The 18242-nt window shown below is 41.8% G+C and overlaps 2 protein-coding genes across 4 annotated transcripts in view; both read left to right on the top strand.

Moving 5' to 3' along the window:
* LOC122398926 (putative ferric-chelate reductase 1 homolog) overlaps positions 1-12240 on the top strand; it is a 31927-nt gene extending 19687 nt beyond the window's left edge. Inside the window, exons 5-12 of one of the 2 annotated variants that reach the window (XM_043399191.1) lie at positions 3239-3436; positions 3969-4064; positions 4907-5060; positions 5553-5779; positions 6859-7099; positions 7360-7472; positions 8497-8610; positions 9213-12240. In XM_043399191.1, coding sequence (XP_043255126.1) covers positions 3239-3436; positions 3969-4064; positions 4907-5060; positions 5553-5779; positions 6859-7099; positions 7360-7472; positions 8497-8610; positions 9213-9353 — 1284 coding nt within the window. In that variant the 3' untranslated portion in view covers positions 9354-12240. Of the gene's footprint in view, positions 1-3238; positions 3437-3968; positions 4065-4903; positions 5061-5552; positions 5780-6858; positions 7100-7359; positions 7473-8496; positions 8611-9212 lie in introns of both variants that reach the window. The other variant, XM_043399190.1, reaches the window with a different exon arrangement.
* A 1641-nt stretch (positions 12241-13881) lies between these two features.
* Positions 13882-18242, top strand: part of LOC122398727 (pikachurin) — a 198469-nt gene continuing 194108 nt past the window's right edge. Inside the window, exons 1-2 of one of the 2 annotated variants that reach the window (XM_043398859.1) lie at positions 13882-13931; positions 15619-15897. In XM_043398859.1, coding sequence (XP_043254794.1) covers positions 15783-15897 — 115 coding nt within the window. In that variant the 5' untranslated portion in view covers positions 13882-13931; positions 15619-15782. Of the gene's footprint in view, positions 13932-14784; positions 14981-15618; positions 15898-18242 lie in introns of those variants that run through there. The other variant, XM_043398860.1, reaches the window with a different exon arrangement.

Here is an 18242-nt window from a genome sequence, read left to right as displayed (position 1 = left end):
AAGGATGAACTTCGTGTTATTAGAAATTGCAAACTAAAGCAGTGGAGAAATTCACGAAACGAAGAGTGTATATTTAAAAATCTTGTTAATTCGTTAGCAATTGTAAGTGAAAGAAGTAGACCTGAACAAATTGTTGGTACGAAAAGAGAATGTTTATACATCTTGCGTGGTATTAGCGATTACAAATCGAAAAATAGACTCCAAGAAATTGGAGATACGAGGAGCACATATTCGAATATCTTGCGAGACGCTCGAATGCAAACGAGAAAGTAGTACATCTGATAATTATATCTTGAAAGTATATTTCCCTATGGAGCAATCGAAGTTTCGAATATTTTTCCAAATATAATCACGTGTCTTCTTTTATCTAGAAAATATATAAAATATATAAATTATTGGCAAAATTATCACACATTGGATTCATTAAATAATTCAATGGTGTTTTGAAACCGTTTTGGTGGACAAAATTCCATTTCATTATTTCAATTCTATCGATTCTAACTATTTCAACAGGTCGAAGAGTTTTATTTTGGACAGTATTTTCACAACACCCAAATGGAAATAAAAATAGATTTTTAACACAGTCGAGTCAAGAATATCACAGACCAAATCGTTTGTTTAATCGAAGGTCGTCTATATTAGTGGAAATTTAGAAATTATTTTGGACACCTAATTGGTGATTTCAACGACGGAAATACGATTGTTCGCAAGAGGTGTTGGAATATTTACGAGTTGAAAGTAAGTTCATGTTTTAACGAATATTGCCCCGCGATGCGCGCTCGCATGTATTATGCATGTACACACGTGCACGCTATGCAGTTAGCTACGCGCAAATGCATCATTTTCAAAGCCAGGATGCGCTGTCGGTTTTATGGTTTATGTACTTTCGCCATTCACCTTCGTATCGGTCGATCCAAACGCTCTTGCGATTCTTACAGCCTTTATTGGTTCCATTGCCGTATTTTTTTCCCCTGGAATTTTATCTAAAAAATAGCTAGACTTTCAACAGATCTTAATAAATTTTATCTTCGTCGAATCTATCTAAAATTAAAATTTAGTGAACAACTTACCCTCTTGTTCGAACCATTGTCATTTCAATTCTCACCTTGACAGTTCACCTCGATCATCATTGAAAGAAACATCGAGTGATATCATCTTCCCGAGTTGCTTCAATGTCTTTCGCAATAATTAACGCGATAAATCGCGAACGATCGTCTCTAATTGTTGTTAGAGCCATACAATGCTTAACGATTCCACGGATTCGTTCGCATACTTCGGAGGGACAAGTGTAAACGTAATCGTAAGTATCACTGTATTGTTCCCCTCGATAGATAAAATCTTATTCCTTGACGATTCGATCTTGTTCCATATCGAGTTTCTAAATCAACCGAGTCGGTCGAAGAATTTTATTCCGGCTACTGGTATTTAACTCGATATCGCATAATCGCTCGAGTCGAACCTGTTAGAACGCCGTTAGGGTTTATTGGGAAAAAATCGTTGCTTGATTTCGCGCGTGTACGAGCAGCTTACGTAATCGGTTGGCAAATTCTACCTGTTCTCGAAACCAGCGTAACTTTCTTCCGCGGAGTGAAATGTTTCCTCGACATTTTGCATCGATCGACTGTTTATGTGGAGTAAAATCGAAATGAAAAGAACCGCTCGTAGACCGATTTTATCGCGCGGAGTTGCCTCGCTGCCTTTCACAATCATTAACGCGAACATGTTTTCGCGTTATCTTCGTGCGGCGAGAAGCAGCAATTACGAATATTATTACCAAGTGCTGCGTAGAATTCGTCGACTGACTTTACTGCAAATAAACGGCGCAAGAATAAGTTACACAGCGATGGAATCACAAATTTAAATTCTAATCAAATGAAGAGAGACAAATGAAATAAACATTCAGACTTTTTCTTTATTCAATTTTTGCCAATAGTCATTATGTTTTTATTTAGTCTAGTTCTCCATCGTACGTTCTATGCAAAATTGCCGAATTTTATGCAGCAAACATTTGCATGCTCCGTTCCACGTTAGAATGACTATCAAAGGGCTTAAAGTCAGACATTAAACCCGCGTTTTCACGCAGAATTGCCAGTTGTTGAGCCAGTTTTTTAACGTACGAGATTAAAACGTAATTGGATTTTTCCTTCTCCTTGTCGTGGCTCTTCGTATTATCCTTTGCGTTAACATTAAACGCGCGGGCTCGTTACGAGCTGAATTATGCTCCCCGCGAGCTGCACGAAATACTGTTTTAAAACGAATAACAAAGTAAATCCTGCGATACGGGTCGATCGTCGCGTTGAACTTGATCTCCGCCGACTTCCCGGAGCAAACGACGATACTTGCGGTTTGAATCATAGTTGGTCGTATCGCTAAGCGCGAGTCCAGTTAATGGCACCCAGCGGGGTCGCTCCGCCCGTAATTACTCTGTTTCGCGAGGTGTATCTAAGTTGAAGGCTGGTCATCATACTCCTCTTCCTGCGAAGACAACGGCCTCCGTGCTCGCTCTCGTGACTGTAATTAACGAATTCAGGGAAGATAAGCTCGCTCGAGCGTGTTTGTTCGAACGTCGTTACGCTGCTCGTACTCCGTTTCGAACGTCGCTGCCCTGGTCGAAGGTTTCACCGGGGTGTCAACGCTGGAGGCGAGCTCGACGGGATCGACGCACGATGAATGAGAAGATACAGGTCGACGTCATTTTTTGCGTATCGTCCTCATTAACCGGTCCACTTTCGAAACAAGATCATCGTGAGAAAAGGCAACGCGCGAACGAATCCCGCCCGTCCCTCGGTTTCTCACTTGGAAACTTTATTGAGGAGTTTCCAGAGTAGGTCTGAACTACTCCATTAAGCTGCTCGACGCAAGCTGGTTATACACACACACACACAAACACGCTGGTGCACACGGGTACACAGGTACATCGCGGAATCGGATTTCTTGCGACCGGGAATATCTTGGTATTTTGGATGAAAATAAATCTCTCGGAAGTCTCGCGGAAGTTACCCGCGTCTGATTTATGTTCCGCGTTAAATGTAACTCGACGAATGATTATTTACGCCCTTTTTTTACGCTACGTCGACACCGACTCGATACCGTAAATATCACAGCATAGGATACGCCAATTAATTTTTTATTTGATGAATATCTTTTCCTTGGATTTTAATAACTTCAGCGTGAAATTAGGAGTTAGATAATGAAATATGAGGATTGGACAGAGTCTGATGGTTAGATGATCTTTCAGGTGAAGGAAGTGGAGGATTCTCTGTACACCGGATGTGGGACCACGAAGAATTGTTTTGGCACACCAGCAGGATGCGTGGAGGCCAAAAATTGTATGGCGATGGTCAGCGTGGTGGTTCGTGGCGAACGATATTTATTCGAGCTACAAGCACGTGACAGCATGTATGTTGCCGTTGGATTGTCAGACGACAGTAAAATGGTAATTCTGTTGATACTAAAAACATTCATTGAACGTCTTATTTTGGCCTCTAAAATCTCCAATTAAAATTGTTCTCAGGGTTGTAAAATAGAATAGGAAATAATTCTACATATTAAAATTAATAAAAATCGTAGAATAACGTCTTTTAGAGACACCCTTTTAAAGAAAATTTATTTCAAGCCATACAATCCTCAAAAACTTTTCTTTGTATCAGAGAGTACAGCTTGGCCCAGTTATTATAATGTTCCATAGAAGATTCAGGTCAAATTCATGCAATATTAAACATTTCTCGAATCTCTTCCCAATCCTCTGACTGTAATATGTATTTTTAGGGGATAAAACGCGACAAAAATCAATTTATATCGTCTCCAAACTAAACAGAACCCTCCAAAAGCTTGCGAAATTCGAATCTTTAGCAATACTCGTGCTAATTAAAGTAGGTTCGATCGGGGGTTCTTTAGCTCGCTTAGGGGGCTCGAAATTTCAATAACTCGAGCGTCAACGATTATTTAATCCTTTGTCTCTTGTGCAGGGCGACGACAGCGTGGTCGAGTGTGCGAACGAAGGTGGAGAAATTGCTTTACACATGTCTTGGAACTCTGGAAAGCATAATACACGGCAGCCCATGGTTTGTATCCCCGGTGTTTGCAATGTCGAAACGGTTCTCCGCGGCTGGAATATCATTCCGTTGCACGAAATAATGAGCCGTCGAAATAATGAGTTCCATTCGGTTATTGTTCGAAACTAACAATCAGAAAATCATTAGACTCGTTAATAATGTACGGCCGCGTCTCTGTGCGCATCCCCAACGAGCAAACGTAAAATATTGATTAAAACGTAGCATTATTTCGTCTCATCTTGTTATGAAAAGTCTTGACAAAAGCTCGTTCGCGTTTACAATTAACATAATCCCTAATTAGGTTTGTAGTGGCTTGGGGCACATTGAAAGCAAAACCACCTGAGGCAATTGCACCGTGGATGGTCAAATTATTAATTACATTCTGATCAATTGTAGCTTACACATTAAATGACGAATATATATATATACATTCTTTGATAACTTAGGTATTGTTTCGTAATAGAAAATGAGACTTCACCGCATTATAGATATTTGTAGATAAAATTAGTGGTTCTAAGAACCTCATAGCTTGAATTCGAAGAAATTGATTTGCAAAGTCACGCAAGAATATCCTGGCGAGTCTTGAGAAACAGGAGGAATGATCGAACTTGCTTTAAACAGTAGTAACTGACAATTTGGTCATCCACTGTATCGAGGTCGGCGTTATGCAAGCACGCGACTCGCGAGCAGGTGAAATTAATACGATCTCGATTCAATGAACCCCGCGGTCGACTTTCGCTTCGCGCGTAACATTGTTAGCAATCGATTCTTCGTGGGAACGATTGCGTCGATCCGCGGTCTCCAAGCAGCCCGAACGACCTTGATCCATTTGCGATTATCGGTTGCAGCAGGAAGGGGCGGTTCAATTGGAGTCGAGCACCGTCAAGGACGACACGATCGCCTGTAAATTTTGGCGAGAGAAAACAACGGTGGTGCAAGGACGCGAGTACGACCTCGTCAACACGCCGTACAACCTTCTCGTAGCCGCCGGGAAGTCTCTAAGGAGTGCGTAATCGTTCTTTTCTATTACACTTGTCGGAGGGATTTACGACATTTGGAACTCCGCGCGGCGGAACGGGGGAGTTTCGCTCAAAACTATTTGTCTAACATCGCGGTGCCCGTGCCCCGAGTAACGAAACTTCGCCCGTGTTTCAAAGACGTTGCTCTCTGCCGCTGCGTACATCGCCGTTGGAAACCTTAGTTCGCAATTTAAGCGAAACAAAGTTACTCCAACTTTTTCGTTGGTTGTTCCCTCGGTTTCTTGCCTTATTATACGGGCCGTTTTGCGAACGACAGGTTTTCTCGGCGTGTTTAACAATCCCATAAATCAAAAACAGCACGCCGCGCGTTCATTCCGGGGCTTTTCTTTCGCTAGTCGAACCATACATATTGCAAACTGTGTCGCCTTCGAAGCTGTTTGAATCAAATTAATATACTCTTTGTTTTTAATGGGAGTTGGAGACTTTTTGAAGTAGAAACGCGTGTCGAAATGTTCAGGTAATGGCGTCGGGTTCCACGACACCGTTTACGACGCGAGTGGCGGCGCAAAATTGCTGTCCGACGTCGGCGGTTATACCACGGCCAGCAATGTCCTAATTCGTGTGCACGGCGCGCTGATGCTGGCGTCGTGGATCGGCACGGCGTCGATCGGCATCCTCCTCGCCAGATACTACAGGAAAACGTGGGTCAGCTCGCAGTTGTGCGGAAAGGACCATTGGTTCGCCGTGAGTATCCAATTTTTGCTGTAATGGCGCGCGTGAACTGGGACCAGAAGGTCACTCGTGGAACTAACGACCCCGTGGGTCGACTACGGTCACCTATTTGGCGGATCGATCCTGGCCTGTCCGTGGGTCCATGAGTTTGGGATCGAGGTTAATCGGAGGAACCGTGAACGGAGCTGTTTGATAATGTCTCCTTGTTGATCTTCGCGAAAATTAACCGTTCACGCCGTCGTGATCCAATCCCGCGTTGATGCACAGGATCTCGATCTGATATACTGTTTTATCAGCGTCTGTGAGATCAGTTTTAGTAGTGATAATATTTTCCTTCACTCAAATAGCGTTGAAAATAGTCTTGCACCCAAAAATAAAATAGAAAATCGAATATAATCGAGAATAATTTACTGGTTGATAAACTTCGTCGTCATGCACGAAATACGAAAACGTCAAGCTAGCTCGTACAGGAATTTCATTAACTCGATTCGAGTACTCGCGTTTTATAGACAATAGTCGATTGTACCCGTAAACCGTCCGAATTTAAGCGACACTCGCTGTATATTAATTACTTAGCATAATCAGATTTTAATTGGTATATTCGAACGAAATTGCAACGGATCGCCAAAGCGAGTGTTTATTTTATCAAATTTACAGATAATCGTTCGCTGCCTTAATTATCATTCGTTATCGAACACGGGGCGCTAAATTATCGTGACAACGGTTCGATTAATCGTTCTAGCGATTTGATATTACGTTCGTAATTGTTGCTTCTTCGTTTACCTTTCGTTACCATTTTGTCAAGACAATATCGCACTCGACGCCGTTGAGAACCCGAGTGTCTAAACTTTGCGGAAGAACAGAAACTTGGCTGACGCCCAAGGATAACATCGAACTTATCTTTGATAGCCAAGGAACACCCGTACAGTGCTTGTGTACGAAACTACTTTGCAATCGATCGTGTTTACTAATTATTATAACAGCTATTCCCGAGAAATGGCCCTTTAAAATATTATCGCACCGATAAACTATCCTTAAGGATTATGTAATCTTGTAAAAAAATTTTTTTAACTTGTTATTCTGCATCCAAGTGGCACAGATTCTTCATGATACTCACGTGGTCGATGACGATAGCAGCGTTCGTAATAATATTCGTCCAGCTGGGCGAGTGGAGCTCGGAGATAATACACGCGTCGCTGGGAGTAGCCACCACGATCTTAGCCTTCATTCAACCGTTTATGGCAGCCGCTAGACCCCATCCTGGGGCACCTCGAAGACCTTTATTCAATTGGGCGCACTGGTTCGTTGGAAACGCGGCGCAGATTTGTGGCAGTAAGTTTCACCCCTCGAGAAAAGTAACTTCGTTTCGTTTGGGATACGAATAAAATATTAAATAATTTTTTATTCGAAAATAATTTAAAAAATTTACAATATTATTAACTCTTTTAGAAATGATTTAAAGTCAAGTTATTACGTAAACGAGTTATTCGCGAAGTCTTGAGAGGCTAGTGTTGCGTGTGCTCGTTTCTCTTTTTCTATTTATTCGTCCTACGAACAATGGATTAACCGACGCATTGAAATTCCTTTCACAGTAATCGCAATTTTCTTCGCGGTCCGATTGAACAAGGCCAAACTCCCGGAATGGGTCGACTGGATTCTGGTCGCCTACGTTGTATTCCACATTCTGACTCACCTCATCCTCACCGTAAGTATGATATTTTATATTTATAAGGCAAATGCCCCCCTCCGGTACACCTGTATTGTATATTTTATCCGTACGAGGTGTCCCACTTTGGTCCGTAAACGGAGATCTCCGAATGGTCGGTGAATTGAAAAAATGAAGCGCACGGGGGATGCAGAACCTCCAAAGAATGTTTAAATTATTGCGGGACGAAGTTCGCGGCGAAAGTGTGAAGGATATTTCACGCTAGCGTGGAACGATGAATTATTCAAAATCAGAAATAAGCGTTGGGATGTTGCAGATGACCGGATTCTGAGCGAAACTCTCGACGTCCATTTTATTGGGAAATTAATTAAAATGTGCAAGTAGTTAGAATCCATATTCTTTATTTTTCTTTAGATCAGCTATATAATTGTGTATTCTTCAAAAGTGTCCTATTCAAAATGCACCATTATTTTAATGCAAAGTAACTACTTTTTGAAAGACAATACAATAACAATTAATTATCGATGTTCCAATATTTTTGCAGCACATCAAATCAACTATTCTTCCTGTTCCTCCATATTTTAAACAACGGTATATTCTCAGGAAAAATTGTTTATACTGTAACATAACGTACCACAAACTCTAACAGTGTCCGGAATAATTACGCGATCGAGTGTACATCGCGTTAATGCTCTCGAATGAAAAATTGTCCGAAGCCATCGTATACAACGAGAACGTAACAATTAACGATATAATGAACATTTCAGGGGTAACGGAATACAATTCTAAATGTGTACCATTGCAAATTGCTAACGTTTCGATGCAATTAGCCGGGCATTCTCTTCGAAAGTGCGCGTTAATAACAACGAACGAGTCAGTTATACATTATATCCGAAACATTTCACCTTTGATCGTATTGTGCCGGCGTCGAAAATCGCCGCGATCGCGCGATTTAGTGACGCCGCGCTGGAACAATCACGAAATTTGTAACGTTCTGGCCACCCCGGTGCTCGTACAACACGTGCGTTACGCGCATAACGAAGAAGATCGATCTGTGTTTCAGTTCGTCGGATGCGCCTCCGACGTGCAGGCCAGTCAGAGGGTGAATTCGTTCCCCATGAAGGACACCCACTCCCGCGGCTCGATGGTACATCCGGATGCGAGACAGGATGCTCCCGTAAGTTTTTTAGCTAATAAAAATCGCCACGATGACCCAAGAATGTTTACAACCAGCGACGGGACTGATATCGACGATGTTCAAACTATTTACTCGGAGGTATCAACAAACACAGAAATCTTTGGTAATTGGTATCGATTCGTTCATCTTAAGTTTCTACATTACTGTAAATTTCACAACAAAATGATTCGTATTCTTAATTCGGGGGGCCAAGGGTTCAACGTTCGAATTGGGGTTGTGGTACTATTGGAACTCGAATACTTCAAATAAGAAAATATTCCGAGGGAATGAAGCAGTGATTTTCTAATGGAAAATACTATTTTTAAAATGTTCCATTAAATTTTATTTCTGATGGATGTTTCATCCCTCTACATTTCATTGATAATTTTTAAAAAATAAAACTAGTAGGTCAATGAAGCTCCGTTTCATACATATGTTTGAAGAGAAGTATTCTTAAAATTTGTAACATAAAAAAAATTGAATCAACTTTCCCAGATTAAAGAACGCGTATCGATAAAGTATCGATAGGGTATCGTTCTCCCCTCCCGTCGCTGGCGACCATGATTTCCCCGCCCACTCTAATTTCCCGTACTGTTCGACAGCACTCGGGGATCAGGAAATTCATCTTCGGCGTGTATTTCGTGGTGATCGTCCTGTTCGCGGCGGCGTTGATCGTGATCACCGTGCTGGCGCCGATAGAAGATACGTGGGTCTCGATCACGAACACCATTAAGAATTATTAACCGTCGTTTAACGGCGAGGCAAACGCGGGATTTGCATCGTCTGATTGCGCGGTGCCTCGGTCGCGGGAAGGAGCATTATCGCGGCTCGTTGTCGCGCGATAAGTTTCGAACCGCCTCGCGCAAGTACGTTTCTCGAGTGACTGTCTATATGCAAACGAGCCTGGATACGGCGTAAGTCATCGTTTAGAGCACTATGGAACCCGGGAGTGTGAATTATATGACAACATTGTTCGACTGCATCGAACCCTGGAAAGTAGCATGAAATTAGCGACGGTAGGTACCGTGCTGCAAATGTTATTATCGCGTTAAGTAGCGACGGTACGATACTGATTCGATTGCCTCTTCCGTCCACGACGGGTACGTACCAGACTTCGAGCAATTTTGAAACGCTGCTCCGAATAACGTCGACTTGCTTCGGTCTCCGAAACATAATTATCTCGTTTCGCGAAATAACTTCTCGAAAATTAATATTTGTGCATATTCGGGACGGCGATACGGCGGGATGCTCTTGGAAATAACCGACTCGTCTGAACTGGGGTCGACTCGTAATTCGTGTCGTTCGCGAGACACTCTGAAGGAAGGAAAAGTTGGAGATTATTACAGATATTAATACGGACTACATGTTAAACTGAAACTTAAATACGATCGAATAGTAACGATACACGATGCGTTTGAGCGGAAATAAAATCTCTGTCCGTCGTTAAAACGATGATAACGATTGGGAGAGAAAAAGAAAGAAGTAAATTAATATGACGCGCTTCATTTGATGATTTGTATGAATTACAAATATCCACGAAATGTATATTATATGTATATACATATACACAGGAAATTATAGATTTCTTTCCGTCGTTAAAGGGTTAAAGAAATTAGAATAACATACTTTCTCATTGTGCAAAAGACTATAATACTTATCGTTTCAAAGTCTATCTGAAATAGTTTTCCAAATAGACATTTCAGGTGGTCAGAAACCGAAATATTACTCCAAGTATTTACTACTTTTTTAAAAATTTGCACAGGTCTGGTACGTACAAAATACGTTTCTTCCTCTCAGACTGACTTCGATACCTTTTTCATCGAATCGACGATCGCTCAAATTGTTCAAACTATTCGCAGAATATCCGTCCAAAATACGATCGCGACTTAAACAGAAATTTCCATACAAACGTGTTATTTTTCTTTTCATTCCGACAAGCACGAGAACGCCAATAATTTTGTTTATAATCGCGATATTGCTTGTAACATGTACTTCCTTTCCCCTCTAGGCTCTAGAATCCTCTTTGAGAGGTCCGTCCGTAAGGTGCTCTTACAATTTAATTAAACTTAATTTTTGCTTATGGGAAGAAAACAATAAAGCACCTCTTCCGTTCCTCGCGAGCAATTTATTTATTTAACTACATAATTCATCGAAACCCCTGCAACCTTGCTACGAGCCCTCTTCGCCGATTTTTGTATCCAAAAATTGTCACAAGGGCGAGAAACCGTTTTTAAAAATCCTCGAAGAGGACCAGAAACACGAGATCGTTTCGATAATTGATGTAATCGAATAAACCGAAATTTGCTCGCGACGAATGGAAGAAACGCTTTACGACATTTACTTGTAAGTTTATATTTTCCGTTAAGGTATACGCAGTATCTATATTTATGGTAACGTTTACAGTATTAGATTTCGTAACGTATTTTTTGATTTTTACACGTGTTCAGAATTATTTTTTACTACGATCGGCGTTGTCCCGCGAACGATTGCAAAACCGAATTTCGGCGAAGTGTCACGGGATCACGCTTAATTAACTGATACAATAGTCTTGTTCGTATGTTATTGATATTGTTAATAAATATATATATATATATATGTATGTATGATAGAATATTGTGCAGAGAGTAATATAATTCGGTACAAATACTTCTATGTCTCGATTTATCGCGCAACCAGGAATACATCGCGTGCACGCGATTCCACGCGTAAATTTCCATATCGACGTTTCGCCTAATTTCCACGACGTCGTTGCCACCCCTTACGAGCAACTTTATTCCGTCGCAGACGTTTCAAGGTTTCCGTCGCTTTGAGTTTTCCGCGGCAAAGATTATTCGTTTATCGTTAAGGTCCTGCAGAACGAGAACTAGAACTCGATTAACCGCGAGAAGCGGGTTCGTTAATCGATTCGAGCGGAATTTGAATTTGCTTCGGCGAAAGTCGAGGCCCCCCCTCCCTCCCCCACCTCGTCGCGCTACCGGTAATTATTTCTTTTACATTAAAAGCTCTCTTGTATCGCGTTAACATTCGCAGCGACGACTGTAAATTTCGACCTCGCGGATGCGTCGTGAATTTCAGTCCTTTGTGACCGTACTATTGTTGCGCCTGATTGTTAACTGGAAATTTGAATTTGCTCGTTGATACGTTTTATTGTTATGCATATTGTAGCACACTCGAGTGTACGACTCGGATAATTTAATGGGAAATCGGCCGTGTCAAACATACTCGTTCGGCTCTCGCGACGGGAGAATTATTTTTTTAATGCGCCGTAAGAATGATTTTGTATAATTGTAAATATGGAGTGCGGATCTTTCGTTCACGATATTTTCTTTCTCTTCTTTTTTCTTTTTACCAGAATACTTTTGCACGAGTTTTACAGCGCTTTTACGGTGCCTCTCGTATGAAATAAAATATTAGGTTAAATACGGACGAACTCTGTTATAACGAGCACCGGGGGACCGGACAAATTTCCTCGTTATAACCATTACTCGCTGTATATTAGTAATGAGTTAAACGCAGAGTTTGGCGAATTTTGTATTCAAATAATAAACAATAAATAACATGTGTGAATAACATTTTAATTTCAGAACACGGTTATGTTTCTTTTATTATGAGGAGCGTTCGCTTAAGTAACGTCGCAAATTATTTATTCCTCGTCCGTTGTTTCTTTATTTATGGTTGGGGAAATATAAAATGGTAAATGATTATTGGTTTTCTTTGGAATTGTCTTGATTTTATGAAATTCCATTATTATTCTTGTATCATTTAGAATATATTGAATATCAGACACAATTTGTAATTTGAAAATTTGTATACTTTTAAGCAATATTAATTAACGATATACATGGTTTTAATTAAAGTTTTCATTACGAATTTGAACATTTTTAAAGTTTCCCGAAAGTTTTGCGTTGCAAAGTGAACAATTGTATGAAGATACTAGTAAATGAAAATCAATTATGGCTCTTTGCTCGTTATAACTGGGATCGACTGTAACAAGGACACGTAATAAGGGTGGAAATATTTAAAAGCATAGTATTTATTTATTCACTTTATAAATTTTTGATATTAACAACCAATAAACAGTATTCGATGGTTCAATTTGGTGTAAAATCGCCTGCAAGTTTCTTAACAAGAAATGCATAATCTTCATCGATTGGAGAGGTGCAATTAATGGTACGGTGGATCGTTGAATTCCAAATAAGACAGATCACTTGCATGGATTCTAGCATGCATAGTCGTTTCCCTAAATGAAATAGCGGATAAACCTGGAAAAGAAGCCTCCACCCTTCCATTAGTACAGTGATTCTCAATGGGAGCCATATGGTCCCCTCAGTGAGTCATAGTGTATCTCTTGGGGGCCATAAGCGAGAGATTCACGGATGGGGAGGCACGGAATCTTCCGTGTAAGTCACGAAAGCTATTTGCCAAATTAATGAATAAATATACAGCATCGCGTAGCAAGAATAAAAACTACAGCATTTGTACACAAAATTCGATGCCATTGGATAAGCATACACAATCGAAACATCAACATAAAACAAAGAATAGTCTTTCAAATACATTGGAAATTTATTTTGAGACATTAAACAATTTCCTAATTCGCGAAACATTCCGTCGTTTCGCGTCACCAGAAACGGGTCGATCGTTGTCCCGGAAATCAGATAGACAAAGCGTGAAGGAAGGAGATTCACTAACCTTTTAACGAACCGGAACAATAGCGCCGTTAATGGTCCGGGAAACGTATAAAAAAAACTTCCGTGTCGGGAACTAGTAGGATCAACCGTGCGAAATGTTCGACGAACGACGCGCATTTCGGGCTCGGATCGAAACGAAAAACGAAGTTACGGAAAATTCAATGCGCGATACGCGACGACCCCCCGTCGGTCGCGATGTCACGGGACGCGCGACCCGAGTATCTTTTGCGGGGAGCAGAAAATTTTCGAAACGGCGTGAAACCGATCTTTTTTTTCTCGCGGGAGGAACGACTGCGCGTGGCCCCCCCCCGGTGCCGGGCGATCGGGAAACACGCCGTTTCGGGGCGGAATGTTTTCAAGGGGTTAGTAACGCGGCGAACAAAAAAAAAATGGCGGCCGATCGAAGGCGGTGGCGTTATGACGCATGCCGCACGGCGACGTTCGGCGTCCCTCGGCGGCGCCACCGTCGACCAACCCCCGCAGTTCGATTGGAGACACCGGCCGGCGTCGACGGCTGTCGCGGAGCTCCTTTCACGGTTCGAGTTCGCGTGTGTTGCAAACTCCCATTCGACCGACGTATTCCACATCGTTTCGTCCGCGGAACCGACGGTCGCGTGAATTCTCCAACAGGTACGACGGGACCGACGTGACCGTCCCTCGTCCAGCCACGTTTCGAACGCTCTTGCCCGTACTTTTTTTACCACCGTGTTCTCCTCTGCCTTCCTATTCCACGATACGTTTCGTTTCGACGTTAATCTTTCCATTCTGCGCACCGAAGTGCGTCATTCTGGTCCCACAGTGTCACGCGTGTTCTTTTTTTTCAATTTGAAAACGTGACTCTCCCGACACCTTTAAACTATATTCCTTTACTTTGAAAGTTTCTTGTCAACTGTGTAACGTGTGTTTTAGTACCCGTTATCTATATTTTTTGGAGATCGATTTGATATAGTAGTTTTTAGAATAACTATTTTACAAATATAATTTATGTTACAGAGGGGATTCGACCCTCAAAGTCCTTTTAATCGTGGTTTTAAACCATGACAATCAATTTGTTTACGACTATTTACACCTGGTGGAGTTTTTTCAATTAATTCATAGGTATTGTTGAATTATTTTCAGGAGCCAAACGCTGTTTTCGTGCTCCGGAACGTGAATCGTTAACTGTTATTCGGTGCTTTAGCGGTCGATTTCATTACGCGCGTCGGAACTGCGATATTTCCAGCAGTTCGATTATGGCCGTTGACCTTTGGGAAGTTTAAGGAAGGCAGAGAGAGTTCGATAGCCTTCAGTCGCCCGGTCGTGTCAAGGAATCGCGGTTCTATCGTAACGTAACAGTTCGCATCGTCTCGAGAGAGGTCGTCTGTTTGGTTTCGAGAAATCACGAATTTGTTTCCCCCCCCCCCCTGCGACGCTCGTTCCAAGTAAACAGTAGACGTCGCGTTCGTCCTCTGGCCCGACTTATTCCGGCGTCGTCGCTGCCTCGAGGATACACGGTGAATTCGTACAAAGGCCTTATTTCGTTCTGGTCTTCCATCGTTCCTCGTTTCGTTGTTGGAAAAGTGTGTTCCCTCTGTGAGCCGCGGTTGAAATATGCATACCGATATATTGTTATGCATACCGTGTCGAGTGAATTTGCATCGGATATCGCCGGGCAAATAGAGACCGATCATTCGCCGACGGTAAATATCATAAGGGTCTCATTACACGCCTGGATGTTAAATTGCAGCCGATGTCGAAAAGGACCAGGGAAAGAAGCATCGCGTGTGCGTGCGTGTGTGTAGTCGAAATCGAACGGTGAATATTGCAGGGAACGTTGGGGTCGGTACAAAGTTAATTTAATATCCGTCACGCTCGCGTAGAACGAGAAAGAAAATTGAGAAAGCAACTTTGACACCGTACGAAATCGATTTCACGTCGAAATTCGCGAGCCGGGGGAAATTCAATTGGAAAAATTCTTTATGACGTCACGAACTAAGCAGACTCTTTATTCTTGACTAATTTTTTTCCCTCGAAATATCCTGCGATTGCCGAGTCAATATTGTCTCCGACACGAACGCACACGTACACGCAGAGTTTGCAGTGGCCCAACGGTCCGCTTTTTGTCCTCGCGAAGTTGTCGTTACACACGTCGATGCGTTACCTTGACACGACCTCGTATCTCGTTCCATCGGAGTTTCGGCCATGTTCCGAGACACTTGACCGAGTGCCTTTCCCCGTTGTTTCGCGGGAGATAGAAAATACAAAAAAAGAAAAGTGTTTCTCGAGAGACGGCCCAGTGTTTTACGCGGTGCTCGTCACGCCGTTTATCCTTTTGCAGAAAGTGTGCCCCGTTTCCCGACGCGGATTTAGTGCGCGCTCGACGCCGAGAGTCGACCGCGGGGTAATCGATTGCCCGATCGAGAAGTTCCGGTACGGCTAGACGTGAAATGCAAAAGTGAACTCTGTCTCGCGGGCCAGCGGGTGCATGTACATCGCAGGACGATGGCCGAACTACGTGTTTGCCGGTTTCTCGTGATCCTCGCTCATTTGACGGTCATCTTGGTGCTCGGGCAGAACCCCGTCGAGGAGAAGACCACCTTCGAGGCTGCCTTTCAAGGTAAATTTCCACTCATCCAAACACCATTATTACCATTCCATAGGATTCTTATTTGAATTACTCTAACACGTTGCGTCTGTGTCGTTCGCGAAAGATAGTCATTGCTAAGAAAATACATGAATTTTGACGAGGTTATAAATTTTAAATTAAATCTCAGATAAAAATTTCAATCGTGGAAATATTTCACAATGAATTATAATGTTAGAATTTTGTCTCGTCGGGGGAAAAATTCTATTCGGATAGAAATGTCGACTAACGATTAGAAAGTAAACAACTGTTTGTTTGGTCGGTCGTTAAATGAAAATACAAATTTCGATCGCGGAACGAAATATTTCGCTACGAACAAATGAAAAGCTAACCGTTCGATCGAATAAACGTCAACGGGAATACTGTTGTAGGCAGGATTTATTTGTTATTTTATCACTCGAGTAAATAAAAATTAATAACAATTTTTCTATGAGTTATCGGCGCTACGTACGTTGCTAGAATTATTTTCTTTCCCCCGGAATTGACATTTCGTTAATTTCTATTATTATTGTGTTTGCAACGTGTTGTTTATCCAAGCACATCGTACCAACTTTATTGTTCTTAATTAAAGTGGTACACGGAGACAAATAATTTTTATCGTTTGTGTTTATTATTCTGAAGAGGGTCGTTCAACCGTGATCGATAACTATGCTCCCATGTTCGAAGCCCTCGACGCCGACATTGATAAAACGTAAATTGGTCCCTGTTGAAGATAATTAATATTCCACTCGTATTCGTGCAGAATTTTTAACAACGTTATTCCCTATTATTCGAAATATTAACAAATGCAGTAACGTGCCCATTTAAAAGAACGATGGGGTTGCCATCCCTGTCCTCCGGGTCCCATTAAGCCAGCAGTATCTTTATTAAACAGTTTGTCGTGCTTTATGAGATACGCCCCCGCATAAACGAATGCAACATTCAGATATCGAACTTCCATTACTTTTATATTACTCGAACGGAAGGCGGTATCGGTCTCGTAAATCAATATTTTCGAAGTTAAACGATACGAATTATCAACCCTCGGTTGTATCAAATTTACGATTTAATTATTTCATTATTTTTAGTACATTACACCCGTGCAGTAAAAACAGAAGCGACATCAGCCACGTAATTGGAGCATACCCCGGATTTCGATACAGAAGCGATAAATCAGCGACGGTGTCGCACTTATTGCAAACGCATATGTAATTCATTCGTCGTTAATTCACAGCGATCGACGATACATTATCATTACATCGAGTTCCCGTTAATCATTAGCAGCTCCGTTTAAGTGCAATAAGTACGTCCGCGGGCATCGATCTCGCCGTATTTTTATCGACCAAAAACCGGGAAATTTTAATGCCCCTTCCGCCATTAAAAACCGTTTGTTATCGCGAAATTTCCATTCGGGCAACATTTTTATAACGAACGAGCTACGCATCCGGTCGAGTCGAAACTTAATCAACGATCGCGTGTTTGCGAATCGTTTTAACAGCGAATGAATTGGTATTGACGCAAGTCGTCGGTACGCATTAGTAAATTTTCGAAACTATTTTGAATACGCAAATGACCGATCCAAGCTGGTAAATCGCAAATAGTGAAGTGAATAGAAAAGTGTTTGCACGGGGCCCGGAGAATCGCGTTTTCCTACGGATTGATTCATCGGGGCCACGACACCGGGTCCCGGTCGATTGCTTATCGATACTAAACGGGGAACGATCGATCGATATCTCTCGCGGTGCTCATTAATACGCGCCATTTGTCACCGAATGAAAAATACGCGAGTCGCACGCAACGGGGGAGGAATCGAACCCCGTATCGTCGATTACGTGACAAATTTCCTCGCTTTTTCATCGTTGTTCGTCGGTGGGCGAGATTAGTATCGTTATATATAAAATTCAGATCGAACGTAAAAACGTGCCACGAACAGTTTTTCGACGAATGGAATCTCTGCCCTTGTGGAGCTTCGAGGAACGTGGGAAATGGAATTGTGGGATTTCTAGATTTTTTTTTCCATCAGAATGATCCCAATTTTTGTTTTTAATTACGTAAATTAAAAATTAATTTCTAGTAGAAACAGTGATCGATGGTCAGACACATCGAGCAGATCTGTCCATTAATATTATTTTTTGTATTTTATTTTCCGATGATTATATCGTATTATACAATAACTGAGAAAATATTGATACGCTCGCTTTCCTGAAACTATTTTTGCACGAACGTCTTGATAATTTTGAAGGGATTTAACGCGTAAAGTGGAGTACGGAGCAGTTCCATTGTGCCTTCCACTTCGTCATTAGCTTCTTTTTGTCGTGGTTTCCTTGACATTATCGTCC

Source organism: Colletes gigas, unplaced genomic scaffold, assembly GCF_013123115.1.
Source record: "Colletes gigas isolate AHSC1104 unplaced genomic scaffold, ASM1312311v1 Colletes_gigas_Sc00012, whole genome shotgun sequence".
In the NCBI taxonomy this organism is placed as follows: Eukaryota; Metazoa; Arthropoda; class Insecta; order Hymenoptera; family Colletidae; genus Colletes; species Colletes gigas.
This window is presented reverse-complemented; position numbering and strand designations above follow the sequence as displayed.